The sequence below is a fragment of the Quercus lobata genome, chromosome 8 (genome assembly GCF_001633185.2).
Source record: "Quercus lobata isolate SW786 chromosome 8, ValleyOak3.0 Primary Assembly, whole genome shotgun sequence".
Classification (NCBI taxonomy): Eukaryota; Viridiplantae; Streptophyta; class Magnoliopsida; order Fagales; family Fagaceae; genus Quercus; species Quercus lobata.
In genome coordinates, this window is record NC_044911.1 from 10,634,329 (window position 1) to 10,649,208 (window position 14,880).

General features: G+C 33.1%; 1 protein-coding gene and 1 long non-coding RNA gene across 2 annotated transcripts; one reads left to right on the forward strand and one right to left on the reverse strand.

Moving 5' to 3' along the window:
- The first annotated feature begins 2,069 nt into the window (after positions 1 to 2,069).
- Positions 2,070 to 5,443, forward strand: LOC115955177. Its single transcript, XR_004084059.1, has 4 exons — positions 2,070 to 2,207; positions 3,932 to 4,255; positions 5,069 to 5,225; positions 5,303 to 5,443. It is a non-coding gene; the product is annotated as an uncharacterized LOC115955177 (long non-coding RNA).
- A 6,161-nt stretch (positions 5,444 to 11,604) lies between these two features.
- LOC115958593 lies at positions 11,605 to 12,912 on the reverse strand. The gene is made up of 2 exons (XM_031077021.1): positions 12,469 to 12,912; positions 11,605 to 12,162 (listed from the first exon to the last, which is right to left on the reverse strand). The coding sequence occupies exons 1-2, from the start codon at positions 12,754 to 12,756 to the stop codon at positions 12,061 to 12,063; spliced, it is 390 nt and encodes a 129-aa protein (XP_030932881.1). The 5' UTR covers positions 12,757 to 12,912; the 3' UTR covers positions 11,605 to 12,060.
- Between the last annotated feature and the right edge of the window lie 1,968 nt (positions 12,913 to 14,880).

The window sequence follows — 14,880 nt, forward strand, 5'->3', positions numbered from 1 at the left end:
TTGAATCTATTGCTGGTTGTAGATGAAAGTACAATTATCAGATTATTAAGATCATAAACTTTTTACACCTTTTAAAATAATAATGCTCCATACACTTTTTTTTTCCATAATGATTAAGGTGACAAATTATGATTAGTGTATCATTATTTTTATATATTAATGTCAATTTTATTGCAAATAAATCATAGCTTGTTACCTCACTATTTATAGAATTTGTGGCTGGATGAATTCCCGTCATGCTTAGCTTTTGGAATATAGATAGTGATAAACCCATTTTAACAAAACAATAAAAAAAACTGCTATTGTTTTTTTTTTTTTTTTTTGAATGATAGAGTGAATGGAAAAGCAAAAAAATAAATAAAGAATAAATTTTCTCCATTTATTTTGAAATAAAAATTAAATGATAGGAAATGATTTGTTTAGTCTGGCATTTTTCTGTTTTTTTCCTTCATTTTGTTTAGTCTCAATTCAAATTCTACGTTAACTATTTTTAATCTTACTGGCAATTATATTTGATTTACACACTTTTATTTATTTATTTATTTTTGTATAGGACTATCACTAATGTCACTTTTATAATATACCAAATTACCAATCACAACTTATTATCCTACTAATTATGAAATTTGTGGCCGGAAGAATCCCCTCCATGCTTAGCTTTTATATAATAGATAATTATACACCCATTTAAAAAAATAAATAAAGTAACTGCTATTGTTTACTTTAAAAAAGAATAAGAGAAAAATAATTATTTTGGATGATAGAGTATGGAAAAGCATAAGAATAAATAAAGTATAAATTTTCTTTATTTATTTAAAATAAAAATAAAATGATTGGAAATGTAGTTATATGAGTTACTATTACGTTATTATATAAGAATAAAGAATTATATGAGGTTTTTTTTTTTCTTACATTTTGTTTAGTCTCGAATACAACACTAGCTATTTTTAATTTCGCTGACCATTATATTTGATTTACACATGGTGACGAGTGCCTAAAGCATGTTCTTATTCTGTCTTTACCAGTTATCTTTTTTATTTTTTCTTTCTTTTTTATTTTTATATATAGGCATATTTAACATCAATTGTCAAAGGTTGAAACTAATTATATGAACCATACTTTAGGTACATAATTCATCTAACTGATCAGAACCCTTTCAGAGACTGTGAACTTATCAGGGATTCTTCCTTGTGGTGTTCAAATTTTATACTTTTGGTTCGTGATTCAATTATAATCATTGGGTCAAAGTGTTACTTATACCTTTGGTTCGCGTTTTACTTATAAACGTTGGGTCAGGGTTTTCTATCAAAATCAGAATTTTAGCTTTCTTGGACAAGTATTCCAATATTTTTGTTGGGTCTCAAAGCGTGTCGATTGAGGTTCACAAGTATTCCAATATTTTTGTTGGGTCTCAACCGATTTGCGTTAGAAAGAAGAATTCATAAAATAGCCCCAAACAGTTCTACGTAAAGCAAAGGACAAATCTATTCTCAAAAAGGTTATGAATCCCCTTGCATCCAAACAGGTACTCATCCAAGTCTTCTGCAGAATTTTCAAACCCAAAACCCAGTGTCCCTCCCGCCAATCTCCTACGTCTTCAAACTAAAATCTTCAATGGAGGAACCAAGCTCAGCCTCAGAAAATCAAGGTGCACATTCAAATCATACCCCTTCTAGAATTTTAAATTTGGTTATTCCTGTTTGGTTGCTCAGAAAATATATATAGCACAAGAAAAGAAACTGGGTCAAGTCAGTTTATTTGTTTAGTTAATTAAAATTTTCTCTTTCTGAAATTGAATAAAAACAATGAAAGACTCACCTACTATCAAGCCAAGATATGCTTATTAGGCTCAGCTGAGTGGAAGGTAAAGTAATTCCATGTTTGTAGCTTTTAAATATCTTTGTTTCTAAATAGAAAGTAAGGATTAATTTATCTATGTATGATTATATAATGAAGAAAAAATATATGAAAAAAAAAAAGAAGGATTTTTGTTATTGTAGTGTCATGAAATGGTAATAATTTGGTCTATATTTCAATTGCAGTTATGGTAGATGATGATGGTGGTGAGGTTAAAGGAGGAGAAATTCCAAGGTTTGAAATTAAAGTGACCCATGAAGCTAAACTTAATGAAATATTGCACAAGATTAATTCTATTGAAATTAAGTTATGCTCTGATGGTGTAAAGGACTTCATTAAGTTGCTAAAAGGTAATTTTGAAAGAGAATTGCTTCATTTATATCTTTGCACTTCTTTTAAGTGCTTGGAGCTTCTAGATGCTTGGAATTTTCGGTGAGGGAAACCTTGATTTTCTTACATATTGTCATTGATGGGGTATATAATCCCAAGGATGGGGAGAGAAAAGCTATTAGTAAGGATCTCAACAAGTTTGCAGGATTGCTTATTGAAGAATACATGGTAGATGTTCAGAAGGAACTAGATAGTAAAGAAGTGAAGTGCCAAAAAGATGCTCTTTTACTAATGGCTTTGATTGTTTAGAGTCATTCAAGATTGGCCTCTTAGGTCACAAAGAAATTTGATTTCAAGTCTAAGGCATTCTCTAAGCTTACTGAATATACATAGAACCAAAAGGAGAAGAGGGTGAGCATTTGTTGAGGAAGGCATTTGCTGGCTTTGCACTGTTATTTTTGAGGTGGCTGCTGCAGCAGAAGGAAATGTATTTTGGTGTCATTCTTGGACTTGGGAATGATGATGATGATGATGAAACTTTTATTTATGTTTTGTCCATATTACAGGATAGGGTTCTTGTGGAAGAGTCCTTGGTGCCCCTAGGTCTTTGAACTTTTGGTTTCCGTGATTCTCAGTCTCATGATCCCGTTTTGTTTAATAGCGAGGATGTGCAGAGTATCATGGCATACTTGTGTCCTCGTCCTTTCAGCTGATCTGTAATTAATAAGGTGTTGCTTCACTCTGATTTTCTTGTAAAAGCATGGTAATCTTAGGCTTCTTTTGGAGGTATTGAAGTTGATGGACTCCTTCATTGGTGCTTTGAATCATAGTTCTTATTCTAGCAATCAAATGATGTAGGGTTGGGCAGCTCTCAAGCATGAAATTCAGAATGAAGTCCGAACTTTGATCCCAGATCCCCCAAGTTTTACTGATCCCTGATTCTTCTTTGACTCACCACCCCAAAACTTGTGAGTCATGTTTGAAAAGAACAGCGGATTTGGAAACATTTCCTGAACATAGCAGAAATAATATGACATGAAATTGAATAATAAGAACAATGACATGGATATCATTTTGAGTGGGATAATTTTTGATACAAACTTTGTTCCACTTGAAGACAGAAAAAGAGATATTGGTTCGCTTGCTACAGATGAGATTGACAAATGACAATGGCAAGGATCTTATGAGTGTTATTGCAGAAATTTGGGGTTTAATTCTTTGACCAATTCTCTGAGCCTTTTAAAACACCAAAGGATGTAGAGATGTTTTCAATTTAAGCTACTTGATGCACTAAAAATTCATATTCTAAGTTCAATTTCTTTGTATCTTGTTGCTCTGGTCAAACAAAAAAGAAAACTTTCTGATTGGTGTTTTTAATTTAGTGTAGTCGTCACCTTTGGATGGTTGGCGTCATATTATCTTTACATAGTTTAGACTTTGGAATGTTTTGCTAGCTTATTTTCGTTAGGAATTTTTATTTTATTTTACTGTTTTCAATTCACTATCATCTCGGCCATTATGTCTATAGCAGAAATTAAGCCTCACCCTGCGGCACCAAATGTATATCCTTTATTAGTTATGTATATCATTCATGAGTAGCCTGGTAGAAAATAAATGGGTGTTAGGGGGAATTCATCAAGGGCTGAAATTGCTTTGTTTGAACTCTTCAGTTAATTAGAAAACTATATTCTCTAATTATCTCTGACAAGGGTTTTTTATTTATTTATTTATTTTTTTTTTTCAGTGGGCATTGCCTACCGTGTTGGTGGGATCATTTGAGTTTTTCATAGATCTCCTCAGCAATCCGTTAGCCATACCAAACAATCTACAATGTTGTCTTTGTCTTTGGTAATTGAATACATTGGATTCCCTCCAAGCGGTGGTATTCCCATCAGAGCCCCTCCAATGGTGTACAAGCATCTACAACCATTTATTAACTTGTTTGTTTTTTCACCAATTGATGATGTTATGGATCTATCATATAGTCTGGCATGAGCAGCTATGTTTAGTACTGGTGCATTCGACAGAAACCTAGATGAAGTTTGAGCATGGTTACTATTTTACCAAGGTAAGGAAAATAATCTCAAGGTCCTATAGTTGGAACTGTGTTAGAGCTTGTCTCTAGTAGTTACTAATTTTTATGAGATGTTTTTTCTACTATTGGAAAGAACTTATTCAAATATTGGGAATATTCATTCCATTTGGAAAGTGCTATAGATAATTGATGATTGTATGCTTCCTATATGTTTTATTACATTTCATAGTATTTCCAGTATGGCTTATTTTCTGAAACTACGTAAAAATGTTATGTCGTGCTCACCCCATCTCTTGCATCATCTTCTTACCCTGTTCTTGATAAGATAATTTCTACTTAGTATAAGTTTGAACTTGATATTACAATTATTTGTTCATTTCAAGAATCTGCAACTTTTATAAGCCATGATGATAATTGTGTACAATTTTTACAACGTAGTAAAGGTTTGGCCTTGATATTTGTAAGAGCTTATAACTTTTATATGGTGTGATGATAATTTTCTATAGAAACCTTTGGTGGTAACTGGTAAGTGGTTCTAAGAGCAAATGTGTTTCTTCCTTGGTTAAATTTAATACTAATGTGACATAAGATTTCTCAACAGTTAAGTTGGAAAGCAGCTTTTGCTTATGAGAAAAATTTTTGTGTGAACTTATTATTCTTTATACTTTTGCTGGCTTCTTCTTTAATCATCAAATTGCTGGGTTGTTCTATCCTTTCTCTATGCTTGGGAAAAAAAATAAGAAATGTACATTTTGGTCATCAATTCAAGTGCTTTAGATCCTTTTACAAGTGGTGGCTATTCTGCCCTTATTGATATTTTCCTCTCTCTCTCTCTTTTCCTGGCAGATGTATCATCTACTTTCAGCCCTTTTGTCATAAGTGTTGCAGAAGTGTCTAAGACCCTAAAGTTGCTAACTTTTGAATCTGGAAGCTTTACATTGCCTGAAAAGTCATCATATCACTATATGTATGCCGTGCACAAAATTATATCATGCAAACTCAGGTAAACATCTTGTTTTTTTCAACTTCGTTTCTGCTCGCATTTTCTATACAATCTAATCCATTGACTGAATCTGATAGGTGGATGTAGGATTGCTATCTGCTTTGGTTGAATCGGTCTTGTTTAAGAGACTTGGTGATTGTTGTGCAGTAAATGGATTTTCTTCCTCAATTATTTGCATGTTGCCTGATGAGATACTGAAAATTTTCCATCAGTTATGACTATTTCTCACAACCTTCTTGGATTTTCTATCTCAATCTTATCATCAATATTCTTTATTGAACAAAGCCTTCTTACTGGTGTTTCTAAGTTATGGCTTGACACAATCATCCCTGGTTGGGAAATGACTCTTCTGTTGTTCATTGTGAAGCCAGAAGAGATGATGCCAGTGCGGTTTCTGGTAGTTCTTTGGATTCTCAAGAAACTATTTACAGTGGAGATCTTGATGCAAGTGAATGCTGGTGCTGCATTTAGTTTATTTTTGAAGCAGCCACCTTCCCATGTGCCATTTCCTGCAATTATGAACATTGGTGGTCCTTAATTGCTGGAGCCCTAGACCCAAGACATACTTCTGGTTGAACCATTATTTGAACTCATCCAATGACTCGCAAAGATTCGCTTTAATCTCGTAAATAAATTGTTAGTTCAACTATTGGTTTTGAAAAATGATTGTGCTTGTTCCAGAAATTTTGAGGTTCTTTTCTCAAGACTGGATATTCAGGAAGTGGTTCAATCTATCTTCTGTTACCCTGTACTGGTAGCATTATTATCCTGTCCTTCAAATGGAGATGTGCTGGGTACTTTGGATAAGTTGATTAGTTTATACAGGCAGAGAGTTCATAAATTGGATCATCACCTTTGAAGATATTAACAACTTCTGAGTACTTGTTGATGTTATGCAATGTCCAACATTTTGTACCCAAAGAAAATAAAAGTGCTAATATGCAACTTGTGAGGGCTTTAAATGCCCTGGTACAGCGGCTATCTCTGGAAGCCAGGTAAAAGCTTGATTTGTGCATTTGTACTAAGTCAGGGAAAAGCCCTCACAAGTTTGCACTTGTGAGGGCTTTACATGCTCTCCTATGTTTATATTTTGAACTTCTTGAATTAGTGCAATGGATGTATAATAGGGTTGACATCGATGATTTGACAGTTTACAAAACATCAAAGATATCTACTCTCTCTCTCTCGGGTTTTGTATTGCTGCTAGTGCTTTCAAAACTCTGTCTGGTTATTTGGACCGGTTGGTTACGAAGACAGTACCATACAATTTGTTATGGGAAATAGAAGAAGTGAATATCAACATCAACATAATTGAGGAGATCTATTTTAAAGTAGTTATGTTTGCCTTGCATTTTGAATCAGATTTTGAAAATATATGCTCTCTGGAAGCTGTTAATTTTGGTTGTAGACCGAAGTACAGGCAATGACGAAGTATTCATTCAATAAGTTTACTAATGTCTAGGGTTATAATGTTAACTCCTTTGGAAGTGCTTTCTCATTGCATTCACAAGACGTGCAAGGCAACATCTAAATTGTTTTTTCTTCTTACTGAGACAAGCTCCCTGCATTTTTAACCTTTAGGCACTTATTTTTGGGCATTCTGAACAAAGATTTTCCTCACAAGGGCTACTTTATGGAAGAAAACCGTGGCCTAGCTCTTTTTGATGCTTTTGCCTGCTACTTTGTCTTATCTAAACTCAATTCTGGAAAGCATTACCATAGTCATTTTGGAAATACATCTTCTTTATATCAAGGATTCTTTTGAATGGTTTCCTTCACTGGAGGAGCTTTGTCTCTAGGGATATATTTGAGGAAGAATCTTTTATCATCTACCAAGAATTTTTTAGTCTTGTCGATAGTATTCTCCTAGGAAATGTTGCAGAATCACTTTGCCTTCAGTGGAGTTCCTATGAAATTGGAGAAGTGATTGAAGCTGTTTGATAGTTAATCCCACAATCTATTCACAGAATGATCTGTTATATTGTGATGTTGTATAGATAGATTTTCATTCACTTAACCAGTCATTAAACCCTATAAATAGAGTTGTTGCAAAGATGCCTTTCAGTAAGTTTTATTATTTCTGAAAAACAGTCGGATTCATTCTCTGCCAAAGGAAGCAGATGGTGACGGGAAGGGAGTTCCTTTGGAAATGGGATCAAATTTAGACTTGTCAAGAAAGCGATTTATAAACAATATGCCAGTGGTTGGCAATTGGTGGTTAAGAATTTCCCTTTAGTTACCAATAATTCTGCAAAGGGAAAGAGCATAGACAGTTCTACCCAGTACAAATACTTGGAGTCTTCATATTGAACAATAATTTTAAAATAACCACAAAGATGCATGATGGTCTAGTCTAATTGCAATTTGTCCCCTTCCTGGAGCAATTAATCAGATCAGCTCTTTTACACAGGTTTGAGAATCCCACAACTCCGCAGCACTCTGTGGTATCTTAATGTTGCTGTCTAATGGAATGTTTTCACGTGCCCCATATCTTCAGCTGCTGCTTGCCCACCCTCAGTATGACCATACTATTCATTAAGTCCCCAAGGCATAAGGTTGTGGGAAATTTCACCGCTTTGAAATCAGACTCTGCATGAATGCTTCAGCTTCAAGAATCTCATTCCGATTTAGCCATTTTTTCGGAGGAAGAGATCCATGAGGATTCTTTGATATCTAGACTTTTATGATGGCTAACTGCTGCTATTATTCTCAGGAAGGTTTCTTGGAAATCTAATGGTTTTGACCCCAAGATTTCAAACCGATTTAAATTAGGAACTCTGCAATCATTATTGGATCTTATTGAAAATGAATGTGATGAAAGCTTCAAAAATAGATTTGGCAGTGAGGATTATTGGCTGTCAACAGCTTCATGGCATTACTTATTGAGTGCTCCCCTTAGTTATATCTGCACTGTGTCTTCTTTCCTCTGTCTCAGTTTTCAGGTATGCTATTTTGTTTGGCATATTGGGTTGAATGCTAGAGTTAGGGATTTTGGACTTGGATTCTGGAAAGATTCAATTTCTGTGTTCAACTTGGACTTCAAGTAAAACTCTATCGGAAATATGTCCCTCCCATTCTTAGTCGAATGTGAGACACGTGGCATTTATTTGATTTTTGAATGCTACATGTCTTACATCTATATAAAATTTGATTTCAATGGGAGAATCTTATCCCATATACATTATACTTTGCCAAGCAAGGAGTCTTAGTAATTGGTGGGGAATGTTAAACTGATCCTAGATCATAGTTTCAGTAGAAATCAATGCAGGCATGTTGCATGGTTGATCTGGATAGGGAGGTGTTCCTTGTATACTTCTGATTGACAGAATTAATTGTGGCAATCAATTTTGAGTGGCAGCCACTGGTTTTGAGGATTGGGATGGTGATTGAGGACTTGTAACAATTGAAGGAGAGATTATAGTAGATTAATATCAAGGATTGGCATTTTGCTCTTATACTTAATTATAGGATTTTGTTAGGAATGAACTCATTTAGTGTGGTCGAAATTTTCATTTTGGTCCCTTAGAGGCCAGTTGGGCCAATGTGCTATTGAATTCTAAGTTGCATGGTCTATTTTAGTATTTTTTGTATTGACTTTGTTTTTGGTGGTGAGGGCACAGGTGGCAACTTTGGCATCAAGATATTTAAGGATTTGTTGACCATAGATAGTATATAAATTTTGTTTGATATTGGTGTAAAAAAAGTTCAGAAATATTGCCAATAAACTCTATGCTCAAATGATGTCTCTTCTCCTTGTAAGAGTAAGGTGGAGGGTGAGGTTGTGGGTTCAAGACTCACTGGGTACATGTGAAATACGTGATACTTACCATTTCTTTTGAAACAAAAAAAAAAAAGAAAAATTGTGAAATGAAGATTGATGCTGTGGAGATTTACTTGAACATCGTGATTTGTGAATCGACCTGCCATAGGGATGGAAAATTGCATAGAATGTTGATAATTAATGTGGGATAGATGAAGTGAAGAAATACTTGTGGAGGATTTCCGTGACTAATGGTGTCCTTAAGGTCGAGTAATATATATGGTGCAAAATGCTTGGCTGTTGAGAAATATTGTGTTAATAGTAAGGGCGTTTTGAGAACACTACGAGGCATTCTTGACAAAACAATAAAGTTCTGGCACTATTTACCTGTTTGAGGACAAAGAGGAGAAAGTGATAAATAGTTTTGTTACGTCAATTATGTGTTTTTGTTTTTCATTTAATAAATAGAATTTGAATTATTGTCCTGTGAGTGAAGAATACATGATACAGTTGTAATAGAGAATTCCCTTCTAGAAACAGCCAATATTTTTTGAGCTTCTAAGTGTATCCAAACCCTTGTAGCTGGAATAAGAGTAAGACAAGTTATGATAAAATGCCCACTACACTAACAAATAATAAAATCCCGTATTACTTGTTAATCTGTTAAGAGTGGCTTAACAGATTTGATAATTTGATTTTGAAAATTATTTATCTGAATTTTTTTCCAATTTAAAAGAGATTGAAGAGTTCATTGTCAAAAATTAGGCCAACATTCTATGTTCTTTTTTGATGAAAAACATGCAATGTTGAAATGTTGACATGTTGTAATTAGTAAGGTTTGTGTTCATGTCGGCTGAAGTTATAGGCTTTGACTCTCTCTTATGAAAGCAAATGTTAGAAAATTTGAATCCACTTTAATGTAATTAAATATTATTTTTTTAAGAGTAGAAATTTATTTATTTTCCATTTTGTAAAATATAAATTTACTGGCTTTTAATATTATATTTTTGTAGAATCCAGATTAGATATCTTCCAAGGTCGTAAGACCCTGGTGGCATCATTGTGTTCGAAAATACATTGCCCTGCTGAAGCTAATCTTGCCTAGAGATGGTATTACACCTTGTTTTCTAGCTTCTTTCATTTTCCCTTCTCAATTGTCTGTTTCGTCAACAATATGTGGAATGAAGGGTTTTTGATGATTATTTTGGGACTAAACATGGTGTGTGCTATTGACACTCCACACAAGATCGATTGTGAAAATAGTTTATACCTTTGAAAGATATCACCAAATAAATAATAGGAACGAGGAAAAATTGACAAGAAATTAGACACAAACACACACAAGTGAAAATACCAAGAATTTACGTGGTTCAACTTTTAGCCTACTTCCACGGGCATCGACGGAAGATATTTTCACTAATAAAGGTGGAGAATACAAAATGGTGTAATAGCACCCTCACAAGTCATAATTCTCAAATTCCAATCCCAAATTTTTCTCTCATACAAATACAAAGTTCTCTCTCAATACAAAGGTTGGGACTCAATACAAAGTTTGGGGTTGCACCTAATACAAAGAGAAGTTTTCACTTCTCTCACAACCCCTCCACAAGCCACTTCAAAGAGATCATTAACTCTTGCATTTTGCCACCCCACTTCTGAATAACAAGCTCCGTATATCGAAGTGTTGACAATGCATGGAAATGAGAGACAAGCAACTAAGGTTTGAGAAAATTCAATCTGACAGTTTTTTAGTTTGTATACATTTCACGTTCTTGTAAAATACCCTCTCTAAATAGAAACTATCTTTCATTGATTGAAAAATGAATACAATTAGTGAATAAATACAAAATACACTCTACCTATCCTTATATACACAGTTATGTACAGAAAAAGAATAACTACTTCTCCAGATTTTATGGAGAAAGTTGTTACAGCTAAACACTACCTAGCTATGACACGTGTACATCCACTTGTAACCATCTGTCCACTTGGCATCATTCCTTGTATAGAGTGTATGATCTGATCGTGATAAGGAATGGACTCCAACAAGTCTTCTAAGTCTTCATTACTTAGGCTTGCATCTCTGTTTTGCCACTGATACTGAGATGCACTATGTACTGCCTTCAATTGCAGTCTTCCCTGCTCCTGTGGTGCATGCTGGGCTGCTCCCTGATGCTGTAAGACACTCTGAGCTGCACTGCCCTGCAACTCCCCCTGACATTGAGTGCCTGTTCCATGCTTGCATACTTGCTGCTGAAGACATGCATTTGACTTAGCATTGCTTTTTACAACGTTCTTTGAAAGAAGCAATTTTTTTCTCATTTAAATCTTTTATTCAAAGCATCGTTAATGTTTATTTTAATCTGTTAAGTCATAGCCCTATTATTATGAGACAAATTGGAAGGCCAATTAAAATCTAAATAAGAATTTTATGATCCCTTTTAGATATTTGTTGGATGTCTGTATAGAATGAAATATTTGTTAGATATCTGTTGTGATTGGTGTATAATAAAAAAGTGTGAAAGTGATGTTCTAATAATAAATTATCACTTAAAAAAATTTGTACAAATATTTGTCTCTTGTTCAAGAAATAAAAAGAAAAAGCACATTATCTACCAAAAAATAAAATAAAATAAAACACACACATCAAATAAATTATTTATTTGTTGTCTTGTGTTGCTGAAAGCATAAAATGTAAAGGAACTAGGAAAGTAGAATTATCACACACACTTGTAACGTATTTAGAGTTCAACAATATAGCGATGTTAAAAGAAAATAAATAGAAAGCAAAAGAGTTGTGTAATACAGAGATGACAATCTTGAGGACGGAGACCTCTAGAGAAGTAGAACCTCCATCCATCCATGAGCCCACCAGAAATTTAAGCCACGTGTATTGAAAAGATCATAAACAGTCATCATATACGAAGTCATTATCCCATCCGCAGTAAGGAAAAAAAAAGGCTTTCCATATTAAATCGCCTGTCACATAAAAATCAACTGAACACAACAATAGTTTATTTTGTCAAAGTAAGAAATAAGGAAAAATAAATTAAATATAATAAAAGGTTTGTGCAGTTAAAAGTTAAAACCTGTCCATGTTATATCGTTGTTGGCAGGGCATGTGGTAAGCGCTGGAGAAATTGTTGAAATCCCTGTAGGCTCGTCTATCTGGGCTACCTGAACAACCAAATTGAAAGCCAACAAGCATTTATATATTCTGGCAACGCAAGGGAAAATAAATAAAATAATAATAACATTTCTAAAATTTAATAAAATTCGTCTCAAGCTCCCAACTAGACAAACGTTACTTATCAGTTATCAGTGAGGTTGATAATAATTAAGCCCATGCACAACATATATAGGATATTTGGTGTTATAAATCAAATAATTATTATTAGTAGTAATATATATGTATATTACTACTATAATTGACTCTAATTTAGTGAACAGATAATAAAAAAAAAGGCAGGAATATTGGATTACCTCTCCATTTATAAGCACACTTCTGTCTGGATTACGGGTAAAAGTCGTCCTCATGTTCTTACAGCTTTCCACTCTTAACTCCCTCAATTTTGGCAGTATAAACTGACAGTTCTTTGGGCAGAAGTTAACAAGGCTTGGTAGACCTTTGAGTCCCATAAATTCTAGTTGAGGGAGCGTTACATCTTTCTGAACTCCGGCGTCTCCTTCATGTGTGAATACTTCCATTAATTGAGAGTTTTCTTTTACTACGAGAACTTTTAGTTCTAAAAGACTATCAGCGATGGTCATGGGGAAGAGATATTTCAATTTATTACAGTATATGACATTGACTCTTTCCAGTTTAGGGAAGCATAAAGGTTGGAGATGACTCTCTGATGAGACCCGTTCTTCTACATTTTCAACAATTATATGCTCCAATTGGTCACACCTTTCAATTTCAAGAAATTTCAATTTAATAATTTATACTTATATTACTGAAATATTTTTATTTTATATCCGATTCTTGAATAAGTCATGCCTTGTATGGACATAAGATTAATCCTATATAATAAAATGGGTCTTAAAAGTCATGATTACACAAAATAGTTATCTTTTTCTAAAACACTCTGAAATAACTAAAATAAGGATTTATCTCATGGCCATATATTCTATTAACAAATCAAGGCTCACGACCCATAGCATTTCTCTCATATCTTGTGGAATTGGCCTTCCCAATAAAAGATTATGAGAAACTTCATGAGACCCAAGCGTGCTCAAATTGGAAGAATATCATTTTTGAATCCAAGAATTTTGGATATACATGTGTGAATGAAGTCTCACATTAAATAATAATGAGATAAATGAGTGATTAAAATAACATAGTTAGACCTTAACTCATAAGTTTAAGCTTTTGGCTTAAGTGGTGTTACTGTATGTTATAATAACTACTTGATTCTCTCCCTCATGTAGCCTAACTTGTGAAGCTCAATTTACTTGAAGACAAGAAGCATCAAAAGAGTGAGCATACAAGCTTGAGGGACCCATTGACAAAGAAACCAATCTGTTACTTAAGGGAAATTAGATTTGCTAAATAGAAATTCTCTCTATTACAAGCCAAAAGAAAAGAAAAAAGTTGTTCTTCATAGGGGGCATAAATGGCGAAGAGTCAAGACTCACATTTTCTATACATGTAGCTCAACGTTGACAGATTGATATGAAGCTTGGCATGTATTCTTAAATTGTTGACCTCTGATGAGCTAGTATGTATAGCATGTATTTTGGTTAGTATCCTCACATTTGACAACAATTACAATAAGGAAACTCCTGATTGCTCTTTCCAAAACTTAATCATGAATTATATAATCATTATGTGGAGAAAAAATAATAATAATAAAGGGAAATGCGTTATTAGTCGTTGATTAAACATGGTTTCGATCCATTTAGTTAGCTTTTGTTGTGATATGTTATTTTTTGAGAGGAAATAAAAGAGTACATCGAAATTGATTATGTAAATTATGGGCCAAAAGAAGCTATCCAAAAAACTGTCTAATGTATTGTGCAAAAAACTGTACCAAATGTGTTTTCTGTTCTTAGGCCTGAATCCATCGCTTGTTGTACATGAAACTACAATTATCAGATTATTAAGATCATAAACTTTTTACACCTTTTAAAATTATAATGCTACATACACTTTTTTTTTTCCCATAATGATTGAGGTGACAAATTATGATTATTGTAACATTATTTTTATATAAGACTATTACTAATGTCACTTTTATTACAAATAAATCATCGCTTGTTACCTCACTATTTTATAGAATTTTTGGCTAGATGAAATCCCTCCATGCTTAGCTTTTGTAATATAGATAGTGATACACCCATTTTAACAAAACAATAAAATAACTGATATTGTTTGCTTTTAAAAAATAAAGATTTTTTTTTGAACGATAGAGTCAATGGAAAAGCAAAAAAAAAAAAAATAAAGAATGAATTTTCTTTATTTATTTTGAAATAAAAATTAAATGATAAGAAATGATTTGTTTAGTCTGGCATTTTTTTTGTTTTTTCCTTCATTTTGTTTAGTCTCCAATTCAAATACCACACTAACTATATTTAATCTCACCGACAATTATATTTGATTTACACACTTTTCTTTAATCTTGAATTTTTTTATATAGGACTATCACTAATGTCACTTTTATAGTATACCAAATTATCAATCATAACTTATTATCCTACTAATTATGAAAATTGTGGTTGGATGAATTCCCTCCATGCTTAGCTTTTGTAATATAGATAATGATACACCCATTTAAAAAAATCAATAATATAACTGCTACTGTTTACTTTAAAAAAGAATAATAGAAAAACAATTATTTTGGATGATAGAGTATGGAAAAACATAAGAACAAATAAAGTATAAATTTTCTTTAT